The following is a 26,112-nucleotide window of genomic DNA, read 5'->3' as shown; positions in this document are numbered from 1 at the left end:
AACTCAAATAGATATTTGTACATCAATGTTCATAGCAGCATTGTTCACGACAGCTAAAATGTACAAGAAAACCAAGTGTCCATTGATGGATGAATGGATAGACAAAATGTGGTATAAACAGCCCTGACAGTCAAGACAAAAACAATGTACAAAAAAGTTAACAAACAAGGTGACTCAAGATGAGCAATAATACCCATTTCTTTCCTCTTTACCAAAGAGTGGGTCAGGCTTCTTATGTGAATTAAGTACTTTTGGCCAACAGGTTCAGAGCCACAGTATTTTCTACTTAAAAGGGATCTTAAAGATTATCTAAATTCCCACCCAGTACAAATTGCTATACATATATTTTAGCCCATATAGTTACTTACATGGGAAAATTCAGAACAAAGGTTTTTTTAAAAAAAAAGTTAGAATATTATAAATTAAAAAACTTGAATTATTCAAACCACACTTGAAATTCCTAACTTTAATAAAATCCAATGTGCCTATCAGATTGCTAGGTCATCAATAATTATACAAAGATATTAAAATCTGCATTACACATTTAAGGACAATATTAAAGATCCAAATTAATTTTTATACTTACAGTGTAATATAACTTTGAGCTCAACCAGGAGTTTCTTTGACCCTCCATGACTTGTTCCTGGGAGCTTTTGCATTGCTTCCCCCTTTTTATTCAGTATTTCAATCCTCAATGCACCTATTAGTCCAAAATTTAAAGTAAGAGTGTCTTAGTTATACCCAAAGAATCTAATGAATCTGCTAGATCTTCATACTGCATTTTAATTTTTCATGGTATTTTAAATATTGGGAATGTAAGACACAAGAAAAGCCTTTTTTCAGTATTAGGAAAAAAACAAACCAAAAACATACCAATGGGGGTTCCAGCAGGCCTAATCTCATTTGGCAATAATTCATCTCCTTCAGGCCAAGTTACTGACAACCTATCAGGAAGCCTAGGAGGAAATCAGCATATTTGTTTCACAAACTGTGTTAATTATGGTCTTAATTAGGAAAATAGAAGTTACTAGAAATTTTAATATTTATTTCTCATATATTTTGAAAGGTTAAATCTGAAATTTTATATGGCTTATAATCTAAAAGTGTTCTCCTCCCTAACCATCACTGGCTACTAAAAAGTCAGGAAAAACCTCTTGGTAGTAGGAGCCAGAAATGGTCAATTTTTCATGATTTTTCTACTCATTTATAGTATAAGTAACCCTTTGGAGACAGAATAAACTCTTAAAAACAGAAGGATTACCACTGAGATTCAAAATGACTGCATCATTAGCTATACAAGAGTCACAGACAGAGTTTTGTTTTTCTATTTCCTTTTACTTCTCTTGCATTAATCTTTACCTCTCAGAAGTTCCTACAGTTTTCTTCTTGTAGGTCAAAGTAGTTTTTTCTTTAACATACCCTAATCATAGAGCCTGTAACAGTCACACTTTAGATATATAAAATTTCCTTTTTTCTGTAAAATATAGGATTGTTTTTATAACTAGAGCTCTCAATTTTTTAATGTTAAGGAGTTTGTCACAATATATATATCTAGACTACAAATACCCTATTAGAAAAGTATAGCAACACACCCAAGAATAGTTGAAAGCACTATGATCCACCCTCTTGATTTTTCTTATTTTAATCATACAGCTTGAAATGTGAATTACCTTGCCATTTCATCTTCCACATATTTTTTTACAGCTTTCTCAGCAACTGTCCTATCCAGCTTTGCAATTGGCACAATTTTTGTTTCATCATACAGTGCTCGTGGTTCCTGAATCAATAAAGTAAATTTATACCAGCCTTTCAAAGAAAACTATTCAAATTTAGCTGCAATTAAAACACTCATTTATTTCTTCCAAAGAAATATATTTACCCTCATTAAATATATAAATCATAATAGTTATTATTACATTAGACCTCAGTGTGTATTTCCATTTTTCATGTTACCACCTCAGGAATAATTAAATACCATTCAAATATTAACAAGAGCATGGAACAGAGATAAAACCCACTCCAGGTTTGGAATCATTCTTTTTTTTATTTTTTATTTTCTTCCATCACTATTTATCCCCTCTATGCCCTCTGCAACCCCCACCCATTCCCCTCCACCCCCGAAATCACCACACTGTTGTCCATGTTCATAAGTTCTCTCTTTCCCCCACTTTTTTTCTCAATCCTCTCACCCAACCTCCCCACTCCCAGAGCTGTCTGTTCTCTGAGTCTGCCTCCATTTTGCTTGTTAGTTTAGTTCATTAAATTCCACATGAGTGAAATCATATGGTACTTGTCTTTCTCTGACTGGCTCATTTCACTTAGCATAATGTTGGAATCATTCATTCTTAAGAGAATTCTGGCTCCATTGTTTATTAGTTTATGGCCCTTGAATGAAATGTGCACTTTACAAAATCACTGTGATAAGTAGCAATAATACACGTATGTTTGTTAAACACTGGGCATACAGACGTTAAGTTCTATAGATTAAAAACGCCAAATATGAAATATACTCATGCTAACACTACTTTATCCAATTGAAAAACCAAATGAAAGCAAAATACTGTACATTTATTTCTACATTTAAGCAAAAGTAAGTGGTATCAACAGACTTTCAATAAATATTTTGTATTACTTGCTGTCTTACCATTGCAATTTGAACCTCTCCTCCTGTAGCATATACTTCTCCATCATGACTACCATAAAGAAAAAATTTTTCTATGCTTCCATAATAGAGAGGAAGTGTCTTGACTGTCTTGACCTAATATTTAGTTTTGAAAAAAGGCTTTAGTGTTAATATTTACTAAGAGAAACAGGTTTAATATAATAATTATTTCATAGAACCATTTAAACAAAGGAAAAAATTTGATATCTATCATTAGAAAAATGAATTTTAAAAAAGCATTCTAATACTCTAATAAAGTTATAATTGTGAAGTTCTCTACTTACTCCCAACATATTTTGTAAAGAAATAGTACCTTTTTCATACAAAAATGTCATAGTATGCATGCATATGTCTAAAAGGTCCATAACTCCTCCAAAGTCAATTATTATAAATACCAAAGTATTTCAAACCTTTTTCCACCATAAAACCTGGCTTTCAAACTATGAACAGTGACTTACAAATTCCAACACGTTATAATTTCCTTCAAATAAATTAGCTCAAAACTTGCCTCCAGCATTTCTTTTCCTTACATGGCTTGAGAAATCTAAAGGTAATTTCCATTAATCCAATTCAGAAATTCCAGACAAGGACTATGACTTTATACCCAATCTACCTTTCCAATCTAATTTCTAAACTATTTATCTTCACGCACACATAACCCAACTCTACTGCTTGCTGTTACCCTGAACTTACCAACATCCTTGTCTATGCTCAAATTACTTCTCTGAGAAAGCATTTTACTTAATCACCACAGAGAACTTGATAAAGCTGGTCACTCCCTGCTTACAACTCTTCACCTGACTTCAGGTATCCCATATTCTCCTATTTCCCTTCTACCTCACCAGCTATCCCTTTCACTCTCCTTTGTCAGCTCCCCCTTTTCATTCTAATCCCTAAATGTTAGAAAAACAAGGCTGTAGCTATACACTACTTCTAGTTGATTGCATCCAATTCTGAGTTTTAAATGTGCAAACCTGAGTCTCCACTTCTTTCAGAGTCCTTACAAATGCCCTATCTTGCCCAAATAATTTCATGATTTACTCTCTTCTCCTAGGCCCATCCAAAGTCAGAAAATTTTCTCCTCACCTTCTGAACTGTCAAAGTTATATAGCAATTATCTCCCTCTGGCTTATTATTATTTATGTTTGGTTATCTCTATTTTAGGCTGTAATATCTCTAAGGGCAAAGCATATCTAATCTCTACATTCTCCACAGCACAGTCAATAAGCATAGTAACTTACAAGAAGCATATAATAAAATGTGCTAAAGTCATAATTTCAAATCACATTAAAAAAACAACATTGAAAATCTCCATTTCAGTAAAGTTTATCACAAGAAACAATAAAAACCTTGCTAACTGAGCCTTAGGCAACAAGCAGGTTTTTTTAAATGCCATGCTAAATTATGTAATTAAAATCAGTTTGGCCTTTTCATTTTTTCCTGGCTCCTGAGGAGCCAATCAATACATACATTATTTTTACTTGTTAAATTCTAACACATCCAACCAATGTCACCCCAATAAATTCAATAAAATTTTTTAAAAAATTCTAATAAATCTATTAGTTTCAAATTCTACTAAAAACTGAATCTAAAAAAAGTTAAACATACCAGCTGTCCTGCTTTGTATATTTTTCCATCCCATTCTATTGCTGAGTATGTGGCCCAGGGGCCCTGCTTTTTAGAAGGAAGATCAGAACGTGTAATTATTCCTTTAAACAATGTAAATTTTATTTGTTTGTCATACTTTTCATGGCAGTCCTTGAGCCATAAAGTAAATTCTCTGTCAATTTTCATTCGCTGCTCCTGTAAAATTTTAAAACATTCTATGAAATATAGTAAACAAATACAACCATTAACACTTGTCATTCATTCCATTTTTCCTTCCATATACCCATTCAGAAAACCTAATACAAAGCTAAAATATTTTGCTGGATCTTTATCCCCTACAAATTTAGATTTCTAACAAAACCATTACTAAAGAAAGCAAATCTTTATTATCATCTTTGTAACCAAGTCTCTATAGTTAATATCAACAATAAAGCTTTGCTTTCCTGCTTTAAAACCTAGGATACACAAAAAAATTATGAACAGGAGAGGCAAAGGAGAAGGAGGACTAGCTTGCTATGAAAAACGGGTAGGTGAAAACCTCACTGTGAATCATGCACATTCTCAAAAGGGCAATAAATAACTCTTTTCATGTATCAAGAACAGATATACATACATAATATAATAGTACATGAACATATAAAAGGTATATCTATGGTATTAAAATGTCATGGGGAAAAGCAATTAGGAAAAAAAAATCTAAAAGAGGTTCCTGATGTGAGTGATAATGAAAAAAGGGTCGAGAAACTGTTCTACGCAAAACAAATTTTTCCTTTTAATTATGCAACACTATATATATTACCTATTACAAAAATTAAATCATAAAATAAAAACTAAGTGTTTTCTAATAATACATAAGAAAATGTTATTGCTTATCATTCTTCACCCTGTTGGGAGACAGTATAGAGATTTGCACTCAAACATAAGCTGCAATATAGTGTTTAATGCCCGTCTTAAGGAGAATGATTAGGGAAGACAATCTCCACATTATATGCTTTCACAGAAGACAATGCACAAAATTACAAAAGTTCAATTTTTTTTACATACTTTACTCCATATTATACTATTTCCAAATGAAAATGGGGCAAAATTAAAAATGATTTCAGCTTTGAAAAAGAAATACATGTACTTGGTAAAGACTCAAAAATGGCAACAGTTTCAAAGAAAACTTCCCCAAATGCTTTTCATGGGTACCAACTCCTTTCTGAATCAGTAAATCACTATTGTCACTTTGTCAATTTAGCAAGGATATTAAAATTATTAACTAGGAATGGGACAGTCTGTCTACATTTTTATGCTTCACTTAAATGTATAGCCTGTGTATTAGATAAAATTATTCTAAGCTAAAATGTAAAGAAATCTCAGGATTCATTATCAACCAAATTACCAGATGCATTAATTAAATCCAGAAATTCAGTAATGTGTCAAAGGACAATGTTGCAAGTGTGGCAAGATGACAGTTAACTTAGGAGAGAAGTCTGTGGGTACTCATTATAATATTCTTTCAACTTTTCTGTGTATTTAAAATTTCCCAAAATTAGAAAATACATATTTCAAAATACAATGTGACAAAGAAATAGAATTAACCTATTGTGGATAACTTTTGGAAAGACCAAATTGTTCAACAAATGTTGGATAGTTAATACCAGGTGTATCATATCTAAGTACAAGTAAGACTTTCCTCTGAGGATAATTCTTTAAAAGTACCTTAATCTTCTATGATTCAGAATCTTTTATTAAGAGCAAAATGACTTTCAACATCTTGTAGAAATTACTAACTATAAGTACTACGTGCTATTGTATTGTATTTACTGCCCCAAAATTTCAGATTCACAATAAATGCATCTGTTTCTTGGCAACTCAACACTGAACTACTGAAAGAGTAGTATATCAAGGAAAAGCTTCTGAAGTATTTGGATAGCATAAAAATAAAACAGTACACTAGTTTCATTCAACTTAAAAAAAAAAAATCACCTTTTTAGCCCAAAGTATTTCACAGTTCTACCTCAATTTCACCCTTAAGATTAGATTAAAATTGCATAGTTTGGTTATTAATATACAAAGATAGCCCTTGTATTAGATAAAATTGTTCTGATATAAAAGCTGAAAGAATATCAAATGAATATTCTTCTATAGCTTCTATTTACTATGTCACAGTCTTGATATTAAGATCTAATAAAGAAATGTAAATTTTATCCAAAATGATCTAACCAGTTTGAAATTTTTAAAATAATTTTTTAAAAATTGATTTTTAAAGAGAGAGGGAGTGGGAAACGGAGAGGGGGAGAGGGAGGGGGAGAGGGAGGGGGAGAGAGAGGGGGAGAGGGGGAGAGAGAGAGAGAGAGAGAGAGAGAGAGAGAAATATCAATTTGTTATTATACTTATTTATGCATTCATTGGTTGATTCTTATATGTGCCTTGACTGGGGGTGGTATGAACACATAAACACTCACAGGGAAAATTTATACATATTCTTTTGATTAAATAAAATGAAAAGTACACAAAATGTCATAAATCTACACTGATAGTGACTGTTCTTATACATAAAATAGAACATTTGCAAATATTCAAATCATACCTGTCCATTTAAGATCCTTGTAAAAAGGGTGTTCTTATCTTTCAATTTTAGCTCAAGATCCATAAAAGTCAGTTTATTTGTGCTGACCTGGAATCTGTCATTAGTGAATAATGCACCAGATATTCTATTGTAGCACTCAATTGGTGCAAGCCCTCTCTTCTTAGGAGGAGTACACCAGTCAAAGCTTGAACAGAACAAAATATTAATTAGTAAAAAGATTAGGTTATAAAACAATATAATTTCAGCAAAACTAAAAACTTACTCTTCAACAGATGTATATGGTATTAGTCGTCCATTCCAAAAACATTCAAAAATAGGCCTTTTCCCTCTTGCAGCTTTCTCAAATATAAAACAATCATCATCATCATCTTCATCTTTTAATTCTAGAGCACAGGAGTAAGTGGAATGAAATGTTTATTGCTATAAAGTATACAAAACTTTTATCACTGAGAAATCAATTTCTATAAGTAAAATGTTAAAGTTGCTTCAAAGAAATGGTAACAAAAACTCATGATTGTTAACATATTCTATAAAACCTAAAGGAAGCTTTATTCTTCGTTTGCCCTCAGAAAGGAAAATTTCCAAAGTGGTTATACATTACAAATGGCGTTTCTCATTTAAAATAATTACTTATATACAGATCAATCTTTTACACAGAATCCCCTTTTCCTACAAACATAGGAACATAAATCCTATACCTAAAACGTTAAGTTTCACAATGTTGTCAGAACCAGTATGTTCACCTAAAAATAAGCTGGGAAGTCTATGGTATCTAGTAGCAGCAAGTTTGCCTAGTTTGGGCAAATTAATCAATAATCCTCAATTTAAGTTTAACATACAAACTATTAAATTTCTGAAGATTAGATCCAGGCGATACAGCTAAAATTATAACACGTTACAAAGCATCAAAAGCATAATTAACATAACTGTCTATAGCATTTTTATGTTTGTTAGCAAGACATTTTCATATATCCAGATAAATCAGGATCAAACATTATAACTGATATAGCAACACCTCAGTTATTCTGACATTAAGTCACCCCCACAAATAAAAACTTCTTCCCCCAAAAAACCCTCACAAGGGGTCCCTAAATAAAAGTTCCTTTCAATCAGACCAAATTGCTTTGCTTTTAGAGAACCCCTCTAAATCATCACTCAATTTATTGGCCCTTATTTTAAGAAATCATTTGAAGAACTTTATCTTTCTGTCTACAAGCATACAAATATTAGAAATTGCAAATTAAACAGGGGTCAGACACATCACAGGAGGCAGAGCCACTGAGTACTAACATGTATGAGCACTGAATAAATAATGTTGGGCCGTCCTAGTCGGTTTAGCTCAATGGTTAGAGTGTCAGCCTGCAGAATGAAAGGTCTCAGGTTCGATTCTAGTCAAGGGCATGTAGCTCGATTGCAGGCTTGATCCCCAGTCCTGGTCGGGGCACGTGTGGGAGGCAACCAATTGATATTTCTCTCCCTCTCTCTCCCCCTTCCACTATCTTTGAAAAGCAATGGAAAAAATATCTTTGGTTGAGGATTAAAAAATAATAAAATAAAGTAAAATAAAATAAAAGTTGGGTAAAAGACTTACAGCAGTTTCTTATTTAATCCTCAAACACTTCTATGAAGTATGAAGTATTATCCACCCCTCATTTCACAAATAAGGAAAAATGAAGTAGGCAGTAAGTACTTTGTCCAAGTTTACGCAATAGAAAGTGGCAGAGATGGGATTCAAATAAAAAAAAAACACCTGGTTCCAGAACACACAACACTAAGTATATACTGAGGAGGTATTACGAATGAGAAAATTTAATACTGCTAATCTATGAATTCAATGAAATCTAAATAATTCCACTAGGGTTTCTTTTAAGTGAATGTACAAAGTGATTTCAAAGTTTATCTAAAAGAGTAAAAGATTAAGAAATAAGAATTTTCTCAAAAAAGAATACTGAGTATCTTGCTCTGCAGACATAAATATAGAATATATAGCTACAAGAGGGTCTCATTACTCATGTATAAAAATACAAAATAGATCTATAGTAAAGAAACCAGATCTACATACATATAGGAACTTATTATTATAAAAGTGGTATTTCAAACTCTTTCAAAAATCGTAACATTCAATATAATTGGTGCTAGGAGACTGAATGTTCACATAGAAAAATATTAAAGCCCCACCTCATCCTACACACAAAAAAGGAGATTATAGATGCATTAAAGATCTAAACACAAAATAATTTTTTAAAACTACAGGATCCTTTTATAATCTTGAGAAGACTTTCCATAGTAAGATAAAATGAGAAAACACAAAGAAAAAGCTAACTACAGAAAGTTTAAAACTTCTTTATATATACCTACAAAGATAATGGTAAAACAATATGGGGGATATGTAAAGGATTAACATGCAGTATATAACTGAAAGTTCAGTTCAATAAGAAATCTAAGAAAAAAAAAAAATGTAATGTTTCTTAAAGTCAGTGCTTTATGCATCTAAAAGTGAATATACACAAAAATCAAGAATTATAAAAATTACAAATACCTAACATCTTAAAAAGATTTGTATAAGCAAAAAGGCTTTAATATTTGTCTAAACTTAATAGCCCAGTTAACAATAATCATTAAAAAAAATCACTATCCTAAATCACTTCACATTTTGTAGGTAAAACAACAGATTAACATACTTGATGGAAAGCATGGGTCATCAGGGTAAGTTTCTCTATCATATAAGAAAGGGTGATATCGGATAATCCCTTCCACTATACCGTCTCCTTCAACGTGAGCTTTGAACTCAAAACTATCAGTTGCTGTGTTTATATACAATGTCTGCATGTCGTCTTGTATTTCCCTTAGGTTGACAATCTTAGGTGCCTTCCCCTTTTCAAACATAGAAATCTAAAATAAAAATACAACAAAAAATAATTAAATTCTATGGTGACTTCTGTTCTCAGCTATGATCCAACAAAGGAATAGGCAAAAACTACTTTTATTTGTACAAGTAATCATCTAGCTTAATGAAATTTTTTATGTGAGTTAAATAGCTATAAGTAGCATCTAAGAAAGGAATACAAAAAAAAAAAAAAGTAAGCAAAAAACAGCAAAGCAGAGTGAAGGACAGATAAGTCATGAGCACATTTAATTCAAGGTATCCTGCTAGAGGTAGGAAGTGGGACAATGATGTACATGAAATTCTTTCTAACAGAACCCAACATTCAAATGTTTTATGGTTCTAAATCTTACTTCATCATAAGACTTCTGTGAACAAAAGGGAAACTACTTATGTCCCTTTTCCTCTCTGTTTTAAGACATAATATTCAGCAACAACTCATACCTGAACATCAAATTACTAAAAAACTTTGGTAAAAAGAGAGTTGTTTATTTATTGACTGAATTTTCTTATCCAGAGTCACTTGGAACTGGAACAGATACCTAATAATTCATAATATTTGAAGAAGAAATTTTATCTTACTTCAATATCAATGTTGTTGAAAGGTCCAACTTCTTTTGATGTATGTTTTTCATTTCCTTTTGGGCCATGAATATAGTAATGATAAATATGCCTAAAATATAGAAAAATAACTATACTTTTAATTCACACAAAATTATAGTTCATACATTCTTCTACCAAAAAAAAATTCTAAAACTACTATTTGGTAGTACCTAATGGGCACTGTATCAAGCATTTTTAAACATAGTATCCCATTTAATGGTAAAAACAATCCTGAGATGCAGGTGTTATTACACCTCATTTTATACATATAGAAACTGGGGTACAAGGAGTTTATATAATTTACCTAAGGTAATAGAACTTAGAGATTGGGAGAGAGGAGGCTTCAATCCAGAAGCCTTTTCTACTTCAAAGCTCACATACTTTACACTTCCAAGAAGTATAATTCAGAAAATACTAGAAGGCAAGAGGCTACAATTCTACTGGCTGGGGATGTCAAAGACTCAAATATCATGGAGTACATAGGATTAGATATCTTTAAGCTATCTGCGCAACACAAGAATATCATTCTATAACTCTCATAGCTCCTCTCCCATAGCAGTGGAAAACCTTATCACAATATTCTCAAACAAAAAAAACTAATGCATTCAACACTGTTCCACTGAAAACCACTTCATTTTTAAACCATTATTTTATTTTTAGGTAAAGGTTAAAAACGACTATATTTTGGTGACACTGTACTCAGGGCTAAACATGTTGGATCTGTAGCTATTCCTTAAACAAGAATTTGAATATTCCTTCACATAAAATTTAATTTTAAAAAATAATTAATGATCCTAGCTACTGTTTAAAATACTACTGATAAAAGAAAATCACTAAAAATCGTGAGATACTTTTTCAGACATCTCAAAAGTATTAGCATTATAATCAAAGTTACAACCACACATTAAGAGAGTACTGTAAATGCTTAGCAGTTGTCTGTTTCAAAGAATGGTAAAAGCTGTATGTTATCTTTTGTTACAGTAGGAGTATGTCCTAATTATGTACACTCAGTTCCTTCAGTTAAAAAAAACCCCACTATAAAACAGCTAATAAAATATGTACTTAGAGAAAAGATATTCCCAAGTCTATTTAAAACTTTTGGGTTACAGGACCAATAAGCATCAATATTCATGAAAAGCTATTCCTAAAGTCAAATTTATTTTCCCATAAAAGAAAAAAATTCTAACTATGCTAATATATATTTATATATAAAATAGAGAATCTCAAATAAAGTGCAATAGCCTTTTGGGTAAATGTGAAAAAATATTTTTCAAAAACATGAATTTTGCTTAGTAATTCAGACTACTACAAATTAGGAAACAATCCAGTAAGTGCTCTACACTATATAGCTACAGACAAAAGGCTTACAGCAGCAATTTTCAACCTTTTTCATCTCGTGGCACACATAAACTATTTACTAAAATTCTGTAGCACATCAAAAAATGTATTTTTTGCCATCTGACCAAAAAAGAAGTGTAATTTTGATTCATTCATACTAGATGGCTATTACTATGTTGGCTGTTGTTATTTTTTCATTTGATGATCTAGGGAAAAGAGGTCAGTGCCCCTGACTAAATAGTCAGGTATTACATGTTTTAAAAATTCTTGTGGCATACTGCTTGAAAATCACTGGCTTAGGGGTATTATGTAAATATTAATCTGATTTGGTCTAATGGAATATATACTCCCTAAAAGGTTTCCTGAAATAGACAGATACACAAAGATTTATTTTCAGTAATACTAATATGCTGTATAAACACACAGACCTTTTTTTCATATTAATAGACTTGCTGCATTTATTTGATAAACACTCATAGAATATCTACCATTTAACAGGGCACACTGGGTATACAGTAGCGCATAAAAAATGACATTCCAATGGGGGAAAGCAGACAAAAAAAAATAAGTAAAATATATGGCATGGAAGATTGTAACAGGTCCTATAAGAGAAGCATGAAAGGGGGCTATGGGAATGACGGCACTAAATTTGATAAATTCTGGTTTATTTTAAATTTTATCAAAGGTGTTAAAAATGCCTGTGCCTCAAATATCGACCAGTACATTGCAGGTGACCATTAAATATTTACAGAATAGGGAACAATTTTAATGCTGACATCAGAGTACTGGTTACTGTACTGAAGGGAAGAAAAGGGGACAGGAGCAAAGCAGATAGCCAAGAAGTTTCAATGTATCTGTTATACTTTTGTTCTTAAAAAGGTAGAAACGTGTCCTCAATCAAATATAAATAATTACTTACGCTAACTGTCTTGTCCAAAGGTGGAAATAATTTTTCAAGTACTGTATGTGTTCTGTCTGCACCCCTGTGATGACCACAGCAGTGAAGCTGTCCTTTTCCTTCTCCTCTGAGATAAGAGAATGTAGGAATCGCTCATCATCATTTGTAATGTGAACAGAATCAGATGGCTGCAAGAATGAATACAAATAAAACAGATTACGTACACCGTTGTAATTACAGAAGTAGTATTTTATGTGATTCACTTGGCTTGCTTTAAATACAGTAAGGACAGAGAAACTTTTACACAGATGGCTAAACTGGCAAACATAAAGGAATAGCCTACCGTAATGCTAAACCAACTTTAGAATCATGAAGAAAAAGGTAAAGGAAAATAAACACTGAATTTTAAAATGCTGGAAAAAATTGAGGACACTTATCCTACAGTGGACTGAGTCCTTGCTTGGGTACCTACCACTTAACTTGGTCAAGACCAATGCCCTGCCCTCCATGTTTAAGAAAAGTAGGATGCAGCCTGAGCTCAGCTGGCTTAGTACAAAGGCACTTGCACTTGTGTTTATTAAAAGAGAACAAAATCATCCTGGGCCCCAGCCCACTTTCAGAGAATATCTATAGCTTCCAGAAGGGAACTAGGTAAAGGAGATTGGGGGGGGTGGGGTGGAGAGTAGTGTTTGAGGATAAATATTATCAGCTTCTCAACTTTTACTATGAGTCTATATGAGGTAAACATTGCATGTATATATATGTACTATGCGTGTTACCATATACCTAAAAACTTATGAGGATAAAGATATACACTGAACTATTACATCTAAGAAAGTGGCTGATTTTCTTTGTTTAATAAGCATGTATTATTACTTTCTTAATAAAAAATAAATACAAATCCTGCAAAACCATTCCAACCATCCCTTACCCTAAATCACTATTATAGCTACAATGCATAATATACAAGTAACATTTTATACACTATGAAAGTTAGTACAATAGTTTAGGTGTACTAATGATGCAGGTTCACTATCCAAATATTTATCAAGTACCATCTAAAACCTATCTACAGCCCGGCCGGGCATGGCTCAGCAGTTGAGCATCAATCTAGGATCCAGGTGATCGGGGTTCGATTCCCGGTCACGGCACATGCCCAGGTTGAGGGCTCAATCAATGACTCTCTCATCATTGATGTTTCTATCTCTCTCTCTCCCTCTCCTTTCCTCTCTCTGAAATCAATAAAGATATAAATAAATAAAATAATAATAATAAAAAAATAAAACCCATCTACAATTCAACCTAGGCACAAGATCGGCTTCAAGATAAATAAAACAGTACCCTTCTTCCTCACAAATTCCATCTAGTAGGAGATGAGAAATAAATGATTGCCAAATAGCGTGCAAGTATAAAGACATGAACCAGGAACAATAGCAGTAAGTTACCCAACAGATAACTTAATAAGAACATTGCAGACCAAAGAGAACATGAAGGATTGGAGAGTACAAGGGAAATACAGTAGTTTAGAACATGATGAAAGATGAGGCTGGAAATGCTGAATCAAGCAGTAGAAATGGGTGGGAGAGACAGAATTAAATGTGGTAAATGATTAAAAAGGATTACAATTACTAACTGCTTGGTCAGGGGAAGCTGTTAATTGAAAAGGGTAGTTATGGGGAAGAGGGAGAAAAGGAGAGAATAAGAAAGGTTTATGGGTAACGTTTGACTTCAGATGTACCAAAAGTCAGTTACTTATGGAAGACTGGGAGAAGAACGTCTAATTTAAACTGGGAATCCATGTGCTAGATATGATCAGTTGGCACTCAGCCACCTATTTACACCACCTCTTATTATTCCCTCTTGGCTCTAGAGAACGGAAAACCAAAAATCCCATTTCTAAGACACCCTTACATTTTGGGTTATGGATCAAATTAAGTTTTACCTAATCAGAAGCACTAGCCAAAGATTTAGAAGGGAAAAATGAGGCAGTGGCCATTTCCTAAGGATTCCTGAAGGTTTTCTGTTGTTGAAAGGTACTAAAAAGATCATTATCCTGGTTCCAGCTTTAAGTGTCAGCATTGACAGCACTGGTTATGGCCAGAAATTCTATATTCCAGTGTTGTAGCAATTGTGACAACAAGGCCTCTCCAACTGTGATCACAGATAAGGCAATGTGTTTCTGAATTCCAGACCCAGGTCCTCCAGCTAAGTGATTATAGCATATGTTACGGCATCCCCTGAAGGTCAGTTCGGATTGTCCTGGCATCATTCTACAAGGTTCAGCCTAGAGTTCATTCCTTCACCCCTTCCAATAATCATGTATCTAATTCCCTTTATCAAATCCTTTTCTATTTAAAGTGCCTAGAACAGTCTGTTTCCTTTACAGAGTCTAGCTTAATTCAGTGGCTCAATCTTAAAAGAAAAGTCACTTGACAAGAAATAGATTTGAGAACTGCTGATATTAAGTAGCATGCATGCATACACACACAAAAAGCAAGACTGCAAGACTGCTGGTTATATAGAGATTAAGAACCACCAACCCTACACACATTTTAGCAAATGCTAACAGGTCAGGGACATAAGAGGACTCAAAAAAAGAGTATGCTGGAAAAGATAGGTCAGGAGGAAAAAAAGACCAAGGACCTGTTAGTACCCATGAAATGTCTGCGGGGATAAACTAACTACAAAACACAGGAAAAGTTGTCAGAAAGGACGACTCAAGAGATCTCAGTATACAGTTTTGAAAATCACTTAAGTTCGAAATTCTTATTTTTTCTCACCAGTTTTAACATGGCAAATAGTATTTCCACCAATATACTTTAAAGCACTTTGTGACAGTGAGGTAATATAGAAAAGGTAAGATGGAATACTATATAAATATATTAAGATATGTAAATTGTTAAATAAATGCAACAAATTTAAAAAGGAAAAAGTGAAATAAGCAAAATAAAGAAATTTCCTGGACAGAGAAGAATGCTAAGTTATAGAAAAAATAAAAGTATCCAATAAATATGAAAAAAAATTCAGCTCACTAGCAATGAAAGGTATTATTTTACTTATCAAATTGTAAACATTTTGCTGCCCTCTCCCTCCCCCCACCTTTAAAATAAGAAAATGATCAAATAGGCACTTCCATATACTGTTGTTGGGAACGTATCTGATTCGGGCTCAACCTTTCAGAAAGTTGTTTTGTAATATATACTATGAACATTTATAAAGTTCATAGTATGGCATAGCTGCTAAAATTCTAACAATCTATACTAAAAAAAACTGTAATTCAGGCAAAATGTTCACAGCAGTGTCTTTATAATTATATAAATTAACGTAAATTGTATATACTTATAATTATATATACTCAAAAGAAAAAAAGAATAGTTAAATTACAGTACATTCAGCCCAAGAAATACTATGAAGCTATTTAAACTGTGTTGTATACCAAAATAATTTATAACATGGAGAAATACTCAAAATATTAATTTTTTAAAATGTAGGCTCAAACTATAAGTATACAATAAAAAAGTTAGACTACAAGAAAATTCAACTAAACATAAAGTATCTTTTTTGGCATTTGAAATTATTTTTACTTCTTTATACTTTCCTATAAATTTTTACACTGTTTTAGAATTAGACAAGAATTCTTAAAAATCTCAAAATTACTTAAAGATTTTAAAATTAAAAATTCTGAAGTGTTTCGAATGGAGAAAAATTAAACAAATAAATATCATGTACATGATCAAGATTCAAGTTTATTAACATTTTGCTTATTAAAATAAGAATCTGAATGCAAATTTATAACAGAAATAAACTGCTCATTACTTTCTCTAAAGTTGTGATTTCCTAAGAGTCTATTATCCTATCACTGTTTTCCACGCTAGTTCTGTGCTTATTATACCACAAAGATTTAAAAACTCAAAGTCAGTGCAATGAAAAAAATTTACAATATTATGAGCACTTTCCAGGAGGCTTACTCAGTTTTAGGAAAAAACTTGTCTAAAGACTGCCAGCCTGAGAAAACACATAAATGATCAATTTTGCTATTCACATGATTAAAGAAAAAAAGAATAAAATTAATTTAATTTGAAAATTCTATACCTTCAAGTTTTTTAAAGCAATGTTAGTATCTTAGATAGAATTACAAAAAATATTCTTGTCCTATCATCCATCCAAAGTAATATATTTACAGTTAATGAGTTAAAACATAGTATACCTTTCTATTTCTAATATATCCACTATATATTGACTCTTTATTTTTCTCCTTCTTCTCAAAATCTTCTTTAGAAAGCATAAGCTCATGAACATCTTGGGAATCTGCAGGTTTGCTTATCATCTGTTAAATATTAAGAAGAGTACATTAAAAATTCCTAAAAGTTAAACTGATTCACACATTTAGACAGAGTCAACCTCAAAATATTTTGATCAACTTTCATTTACAAGAAATTTTTTACTCACTCTGGCTGATTGTCCAACAAAGAAAACAGCCTGCTTGCCCCCAACACCAAAATAGGAAATATCACTATTTAAACTGCGTGGCACTGGCACTGGTCGAACATATCCTGAATGATCACTAAAATAAAACATTAAATTAATGCAGTGATTTAAAACCAGCTATCTAGGAACAAAAACAAACTGTCACAGAACTTTTATTAAGTGTTAATAAAATGATCCCCAACCCAGATGATATCCTATTCAAAGGTAAAATAATCAGAGCCAGAAATCAAGACATCATCTAGACCAGTGGTTCTCGAAGTTTATTTTACCAGATCAGCTACATTAGCATCACCTGGATACTCTGAGAAATGAAAATCTCTCAGCAAACAGGACTAAATAAATATCCCTCTCTCTCTCTATATATATATGTATACCTCTACAACCTTCCCTTCAACACTGTTTACTGCTTCAAAACTCATTAAACTATAGTCTGAAGAATAATGAAAATTATAGCAAAGAGAGTCTTATTTCCATGTATCATGACAAATGAATAGCTCTGAGTGAACCTCCTACTGCATCACATTGGAGAGTAGACATCCCTGTTTTCTTAAAATATAGGCAAGGTCTCCAGGGATACCATTTGCCAATATCACAAATAAATAGAATTCAGAGTGAGGCTGGAACCACTATTACACTAAATGGAAAGGTTAGCGAGCAGATGTGAAATAGCTGGAAAGAATTAGAGAACATAAAGATACATTCAAATAACTTACCAATAAGAAACAACAGAAAAAAAAGGAATGGAAAATACCAAAGTGGGTCTAACAGATATGAATGACTGAAGGAAAATATCTCACACAGTTTAAGTGTAGTTCTAGAAAGAGAAGAGAATCGATAACACCTGCAAATATTCTTGAACCACTAAAAGATGTGGCTCTACAGATTCAGACTAAAAAAGCCCAAACAGGATACGTAAAAAAGAAACCCACAGCACAGTGAACACCAAAAACAAAACAGATGAACTAGAAAACAGGCTGAGATATAAAACAAGTTAGCAGGCTTTGACAGCAACAGTAATAAGATGGTGGAATATTATCTCCAAAGTGCACAGAGAAAATCTGTCAACCTAGAATTGTGAACCAGAGCTACAGTATTTACAGATAAAAACCAAGGGAATTTACCATTAAGATATTTGCTCTAAAGGAATGTTTCTGTAAGTACACCTGACATGGAAGGTTATTATAACATGGTAAGTACAAAGGTAATTTTTAAAATGTGTTAAATGCTTTTTGCTAAATGTGTTGTTAGAAAAAAATGTTGTGTGTACACTGTGAGATTTCTAAAAAGTCAGACTTGAAATATTAGACAACGAAAGTATTATTTTGGGGAGGAAGTGGTCAGAGCTAAAGTGTTCCAAATTCTTTAACATGGCAGGAGGGAGAGATTTTAAACTTTGAAGTCTAAAGTTAAATATGCATTTTAAAATTTCAAAGACAACCAGAAAATAAACATACAAATTCTAAAATATTAAAGAGAAACAAGGTGGAACAAGATCTTTAAAAGCATCAACAAAAAGACCCAATGAATTTTTTTTAAAAAGACAGAAGAAACAAAGCAAAGCAGAGAAAAAATGGGATAAATAAAAATATTGTATTGGTATAATAAAGTCTGAACCCCATATATTCATAATCAAAATAAACATAAAGACAACAATGACCAGGTAAGACACTGTAATACCAGACCTACAAAACAAAACACACCAAAAAACTGCCCCCTCACAATATACAAAGCCACCACCGCACGCAAACCCATCTCTAAACAACACAGACAAAAACCTGTCCCCACACAACACAAATAAAATGCCTCCACACAAAAATACATGCATATACAAACACCTCCCCTTAAAATACAAAAACATTCCACCCCACACACCATGTATGCACACTTGCACTGCCCCCCAACAAAACACCCACAAAACATACACACCAACGATAAAACTATGCAAGCCAGTAGAAAATGGAGTGACATTTTTCATGTACTGAAATTTTAAACAAACTGAACCTAAAATTCTATACTCAGCAAAAATATCTTTAATGGAGAAGGAGAGGGAGGAGGAGATCCAGATTTTATCACACATACAAGAGCTGAAAAATTCATCAAGAGCTAACTTGAGTTATAAAAACTGTTGGAAAGAACTTCAGGAATGAAAATGATGACAGATTTACACAAAGGAATGAAGACCACCAGAAATGGTAAATATGTGGGTAAATATAAATTGACTCAGGAACTCAAACAGATACTTATATGTGAACGTTCGTAGCAGATTTATTCACAATAGACAAAAGTTAGAAACAACCCACATGTCGATTAACCTACAAATGGAAAACAAAATGTAGTACAGTTGTACTACAGCCATAAAAAAGAATGAAGTTCTGATGCATTCTACAAAACAAATAAACTGTGAAAACATTATGCTAAGTGAAACAAACCAGGTGCAAAATGACAAATGTATGATTCTTCTTAAATGAGATACCTAGAATAGGCAAATTCATTGAGACTGAAAGTAGAAGAATGGTGACGAGCTGCTGAAGGTAGAGAGTTATTTAATGGGTACAGAGTTTCAGTTTGGTGAGGATGTAAAATTCTGGTAATACATATGGTAATAGTTATAAAACACTGAATAAAATTAATACTACGGAATTATACACTTTAAAGTGGTCACAAAGGCAAATTTTATGTTATTTTTTTTTACCACATTTTTTTAAAGGTCTGTTAAAAAGACAAACTCATAGAAACAATATAAAAGTGGTTGGTTGACTGGGGCTGGGGAGTGCAGGGAATAGGAAGCGGTTGGTAAAAGAGTACAAAGTTTCAGCTAAAAAATCAGTAAGATCTGAGGATGTAATGTCTAACATGATGACTTTTGTCAATGACACTGTATTGTATAATTGAACTCTGCTAAGAGAGTGGAACTCAAATGTTCTCCGTAAAAAAAAATGTGAGATGATTGATGTGTTAACTAGATAGAAGGAATCCTGTTTAAAGCAAAATAAATAGCATATACTTTGATATTTATAATATATATCAATGCAAACTGTATAAAAACAAAAGCACAAAGATAAAGTTAGGATAAATGAAATGGATGGCACTGTTGCAATATATTTTTACTATATGTGTAAAAGAGTATGGTATTACTTGATATAGACTATAAATTAAAGATGTATACTATGAATCCCAAAGTTACCGGTAAGACAACAAAACAAACAGGTAATAAACAAAATAAATAAAATGGAATCACATGCACACACAAAATGCTCCATTTGAAATAAGGCAGAAAAAACGAAACAGGAACAAAAATGACAGGAAAAATAAAAAACAAGAAAGATGGCATGTTCATATCCAAACATACCAATAATCACATTAAATGTAATTGGTCTAATTACATTTGGTCAAGTTTTAATATACAACTATATGCTACCTAAAATAAACTCTCTTTAAATTTAAACAGACAATAGGTTAGAAGATTAGAAACAGAAATATCATTTTAACCCCAATGAAAAGAAAGCTGGAGTAGCTTTATTAACATCAGACAAAGCAAGAATGAAGAAAAACAATGAAACAAATATGTGGGTAAATAAAACATACTACCATTCTCCCCAGGTGTTTTAAAATTATGTTAGACTGTTGAAATTTAAATTACACTGTCTGATGTAGTTCTCAATGTATGTAGAAGTAATGCTTAAGAAAATTAAATTATAAATGGAAGAGAGATAAAGGGCCTAAATAATTTGGCTAAAATTTCTTCAGTTCACTTTAAGTGGTATAATGTCCAAACTAGTAGACTGTAATAAGTTATGTATGCCTACAGTATTCCCTAGAACAACCATGTAAAACAAAAAAGACACACTCAAAAACACTGAAAAGAAAATACTAAAATATGTTCAAGTAACCCACAAGAAGGCCAGGAAAGAGAGAAATGCAAAACAAAGAGAAAAGTTAAAACGTAACATACTTATGTCCTAATAGATCAGTAATTGCAATAAATGTAATGGTACAAAGACACTAAATAAAATTAGAAGAGTGAATAAAAAAAAAAAGTCCCAACTATATGTTGTCTACAAGAAACTCATTTCAAATATGATGACATAGTGATATAGGTAGTTTAAAAGAAAATGCATGGGGGGAAAAAAAGAAAATGAGAAAAGATGTATAATGCAAAAATGAATGAAAAGAAAGATGAAGTGGCTACAAATATCATATAAAATATACTTCAGAGCAAGACAATTACCAGAGACAAAAAGTACCATTACATAATGATAAAAGGGTCAGTTCATCGAGAAGTCATAACAATCCTGTGTATACACAAAATAACACAAGTTCAAAATACACAAAGCAACAGTTTAGAGAACTAAAAAAGTAAACAAGCCTGCAAACAAATGGGGGACTTAATACTTCTCTGAGTCACCAACACACAGAAAAATCTGTATGGATATAAAAGAACTGAAAATATTAACCAACTGAATCTAACTGACACAGAACACTCCTCCCAACAGCAGCAAAATGCACACTTTGCAAGGACACATAGAAAATTCACCAAAATAAATCATATCCTGGTACACAAAACAAATCTCAAGAAATCTAACAGAACTAAAACCATGAACATTATATTATCTGACTATAATGAGATCAAACTAGAAATCAAGAAAATCTACTAAGATCACCTGGAAATTGACCACTACATTCCTAAAGCAATCCATGGATCAAACAGAAAAGTGCAAGGGAAATAAAAATTACACTGAACTGAATGAAAGTGAAAATAAAGCATACCAAGACTTGTGGGATGCAGCAAAAGTAGTCCTGAGAAGAAAATTTATAACACAAAATATTCATCTTAGAAATGGTCTCAAATCAATAATCTTAAGATTCCATCTCAAGATACTACAAAAAGCAAAATAAACTCAAAAAGAGGACATAAATAATAAAGAGCAGAAATCAATTAATTTGAAAACAGAAAAACAACAAAGAAAATTTATCAAAGTGAACACTGGTTCTTTGAAAAACATTACCAACAATCATATGCCAATTAACTTGAAAATTTAATGAATTGGACTAATTCCTAGTAAAATGATTTACCAAAACTAAATCAGTAAGAAAGAGAAAGCCTAAATATTCTTACAACTCTCTGAAAGAAATCAAATAGCTTAAAATTCCTCCTACAAAAAACAAATCATACCCAAATGGCTTCCTAAGAAAGTTTAAGCTGTGGAAGTATAAATTAATACAAACAATTTGGAAAAACAATTTACCATTGCCTTGTAAATTGGAATTTCATTTTTATGACCCATAAATTCCCTCCTAGGAATATAACTAAGAACTTACGTAGATCTGGACAAGGAAACATACCCGATACAATACTACAGACACTATATATAAGACTGGATAAATATAATGTGATTTCCTGTTGGCATACGCAAAAGATCATATAGTTATAAAAAAGAATGAACTACAGATCTACACAAAGATGAAATCTTAGTAACCTAATATTAAGCGAAAATGCAAGTCCCTTGTATACCAACATACAGTATTCATAATATCAAAACACAAGCAAAACTGGACACACACTTTCTTTTTTTAATCCTCACCCAATGACATGCTTAGGGAGAGGGAGGGACGGAGGGAGGAAAGAAGAGGAAGAGAGGGTAAAGGAGGGAGGGAGGAAGGGAGGGAGGAACATTGATGTGTGAGAGAAACATCGACTGGCTGCCTCTGCACGAGTCCCAACAGGGGCTCAAGCCTGCAACCCCTCAGTGCACAGGATGACACTCAACCAACTGAGTCACTCTGGCCAGGAGGATATATACTTTTTTTAAAATTAAGAAAACAGAAAAGCAATTCAATATAGCAGTTAACTTTGGTGGGGGGAAAACAGAATAAGGAAGGAACACACATATGTAAGTTACAAGAAATATTCTACTTATTGGATTGGGTGAAAGATTATGGTTATTCAACCTATTATATTTTAGAATATAAATAAACTTTAAAAGAGGGAGGGCTGAATTGATAAATTGTGATAAATCAAGAATTATGATTAATCAAATTCTATGAACCCAATGTTTATTAAGAAAAATAAAAAGAGTAAATGGGTTCCAAGACTTTAGTTACTATGGCAACATTTCTAGGAATAGGCTGAAAATACCCTCCTCTAAATATCCTCCTTAAAATACATACCAGGATGTATGTAAGTCTAGGGAGGGGAGAGCTCAGAAGTGAAACAGTATATACATGCTTAATCTGATTCAAAACTAAGGAACTCTGTTCTCTGATTAGGAATCATCCAGCACTAAGTTTCCTTTTTCGACCCAAACCATCTACGCAAACCAAACCTAGGAGAATGAATGTATGACAGCAAATAAGGCTGAAAACAAAAAGTTCCAGCAGGTTTCAGACTTGTGTGCATACAAAAAAATTCCTATATCCACACAAAAGGGCTACATAAATATCCCTTCATGAAGTAAAAGCAAAAAGTAATCTAAAATCTCATTAAAAATTTTTGCATCACAGGAGCAGTCCTCTGGAGAATTTAGAAAGTCACCTCCCTCAGGAATAAATTTATATCACAGTCCATAAGAATTTCAGAAAATACCTTATTCATATTGTTGATACAATACAAGCAGATCTTATATCTTTGTCAAGTGAGTGTCTTTGATTTATTAGAAGAGAGAAAAGCAAAATCTGCATGGAAGCAAGTAATAAAAAGGAACAGAAGGAATGATTAAATTAGTAACAGAAACTAAAAACAATGTAAGTGACTTCCAGGAAATATGGTAGAATGACTACATATATGTGTATTTATTTCTCACTATTGAAAACAACTAAATTAAAGTAGGATGCCTGAATGTTACAAACTCTTTCTTTAAATAAAAGTAAATAAATACATATCAGAAAGTAAATGAAAGCTCATCTAAATATACAGAAAAGTACTGAAGACAAAGAAGTTTTTTTCTTTAGGAAAATAAGGGGAAAATCCTGTTGGGAGATCATTCCTGCAACCTAAAAATGGCATGAGAAATAGGTCATGTGACACTATTTTTTTTTTAATATATTTTTATTGATTTCAGAGAGAGGAAGGAAAGGGATAGAAAGATAGAAACATCAATGATGAGAGAGAGTCATTGATCAGCTGCCTCCTGCACACTCCCTGCTGGAGATCAAGCCCGAAAACTGGGCATGTGGCCTGAAAGGGAATCAAACCTCCATCTCCTAGATCATAGGTTGATGCTCAGCCACTGAGCATGGCAAGCTATTTTTATTTTCCCGAATGGTTCCCTGAGTTGAGGAGCCTATTAATTGCTGAGCAAGGTGAAAGTGCATAAAGTAGCACTGACCCAACAGACTCCTGATTTATAGTCACCCAGAAGACCTAATGTCACCCTTCCTTCTTCCACAAAATAATTAAATGAACACATAATATTACAACTATGTTCTAGCTATCTAATTTAATTTCGAAGGTAATGATTATAATAGCACTCAAGTCAAGAGAAAATTTTCTAGATTCATGTAATGTTCTATATCTTAATAGTGGTTTGGATTACATAGGTGTATTTGTAAAAACTCAGTTATTAAGGTGAGTACTTCCAAAATGGCAAAGGACCTATAAAAATCTACTCATTGATAAAAGCAATGAGAAGACCCAAAATGATTGTCAAAATCAACTTTTTCAGAACTCTAAAAATTAACCAAAGTCTTGCAACAATCCAAGGTGTTTTTATTCAAGACACATCACTGAATCTTGATAAGAACAGCTAGCTTTGTGATGCTTTAACATGCCCTATCCCATTCCCCTCTCACCAACTCCACAGAAGTCTTGAAAACCAACAGCCTGCGATCATGGTGAAAACCAGCAGCTTAGGAGTCATCGGAATAAGTCTGGAGTTCCCTCAAAGCCCTTTCCCCATACAACTGTAATTATTGGATCTGACAGTTCCCTAGGAACCTCCACTCCAGGATTTGTCTTTATGTGACCTAAGTCAGAACTTGCTCACTGCGAACAGCTTTTTCCTTGGGTCACTTGTCAAAAACAATCAGTGGCAATAGTTTAGCAACACAGCTGACTAAAATGATGAAAACAGTTGGGAGAAGACAAGAATTTGGCCAAACACTTACAAGGAAAAGCTAGGGAATGAGAGGTCCATATTGATTTTTATAAGCTCCAACATATTCATGAGAACTGAGGTTACTCTTCTATGCAGGGCTGTACACATACAAGCTCAAGGCCAAACTCTCATTTCTGGCTGACTTTGAGGTTCTGTGTAAGGAAGAAGTAAATGCTAAGAAGGAGTTGTAAGCTTCCTACTGGAACACTAAAAACATAGAGCAGTATGTACACACAATCCCTTGGCAAAAGCTGGGAGACTTACTGATTCGACACATTTAAGGAAATCACTAGCTAGCCACTAAGCGAACAGAGACTTCAACAGCAACATAAGATAAAAAATTCAGATTTTACATAATTAGTTTAGGGAATCACTACACAAACAACAGTGACAAAAAACAAAAAGAAAAAACAAGCAACAACAAGCTCTGTGAAGGGAAATATATCTGATTTCCAGTGTTGCCACATTATATTATTTAAAATGTCCTGTTCTCAACAAAAAAATGATCAGTGCCACATTGAGACTTATTAAAATATGGCCTCCACACAGGAAAAAAAAGCTGTCAGTAGAAACCATCCCAGGGAAAGCACAGGTATTGGACTTATTGGACAAGGGTTTAAATCAGCTATTTTAAATACAATCAAGGAAATAACAGAAATCATGTCTAATGAAGTAAAGTATGAGAATAGTGTTTCACCAAATAGAGAACATCAACAGAGAGAGAAATTATTTTAAAAAAACAAATAGAAATTCTGAAATTGAAAAGAACAAGAATTGAAATGAACAATTCAGTTAAGTGGCTCATGAGCAAATTTGAATTGGCAGAATAATTAGTGAACTAAAAGGGAGATTGATTGAGATTTTTCAATCTGAGGATCAAACAGAAAAAAGAAGAAAGTGAACAGAGCCTCAGAAACTTATGGGACACCATTAAAGCATATCAATATATGGATAACAAGAGTC

The 26,112-nt window shown here is 32.7% G+C and overlaps 1 protein-coding gene across 2 annotated transcripts in view; it reads right to left on the bottom strand.

Annotated features, from left to right (window-relative positions):
* SMCHD1 (structural maintenance of chromosomes flexible hinge domain containing 1) overlaps positions 1-26,112 on the bottom strand; it is a gene marked incomplete at its 3' end in the record, with an annotated part of 116,322 nt that overhangs the window by 70,485 nt on the left and 19,725 nt on the right. For both annotated transcript variants that reach the window (XM_081148582.1, XM_081148583.1), the window contains exons 6-17: positions 17,018-17,132; positions 16,776-16,895; positions 12,590-12,756; positions 10,312-10,402; positions 9,527-9,737; positions 7,108-7,228; positions 6,846-7,029; positions 4,271-4,465; positions 2,645-2,758; positions 1,671-1,777; positions 874-956; positions 587-700 (exon numbers count right to left, since the gene is read on the bottom strand). In XM_081148582.1, the coding sequence (XP_081004708.1) occupies positions 587-700; positions 874-956; positions 1,671-1,777; positions 2,645-2,758; positions 4,271-4,465; positions 6,846-7,029; positions 7,108-7,228; positions 9,527-9,737; positions 10,312-10,402; positions 12,590-12,756; positions 16,776-16,895; positions 17,018-17,132 (1,622 nt within the window). The remainder of the gene's footprint in view (positions 1-586; positions 701-873; positions 957-1,670; positions 1,778-2,644; positions 2,759-4,270; positions 4,466-6,845; positions 7,030-7,107; positions 7,229-9,526; positions 9,738-10,311; positions 10,403-12,589; positions 12,757-16,775; positions 16,896-17,017; positions 17,133-26,112) is intronic.

The sequence above is a fragment of the Miniopterus schreibersii genome (genome assembly GCF_964146895.1).
Source record: "Miniopterus schreibersii genome assembly, chromosome: 10".
NCBI lineage: Eukaryota > Metazoa > Chordata > Mammalia > Chiroptera > Miniopteridae > Miniopterus > Miniopterus schreibersii.
The sequence above is the reverse complement of the archived record's forward strand: the minus strand, read 5'-3'. Positions and strand labels throughout refer to the sequence as shown.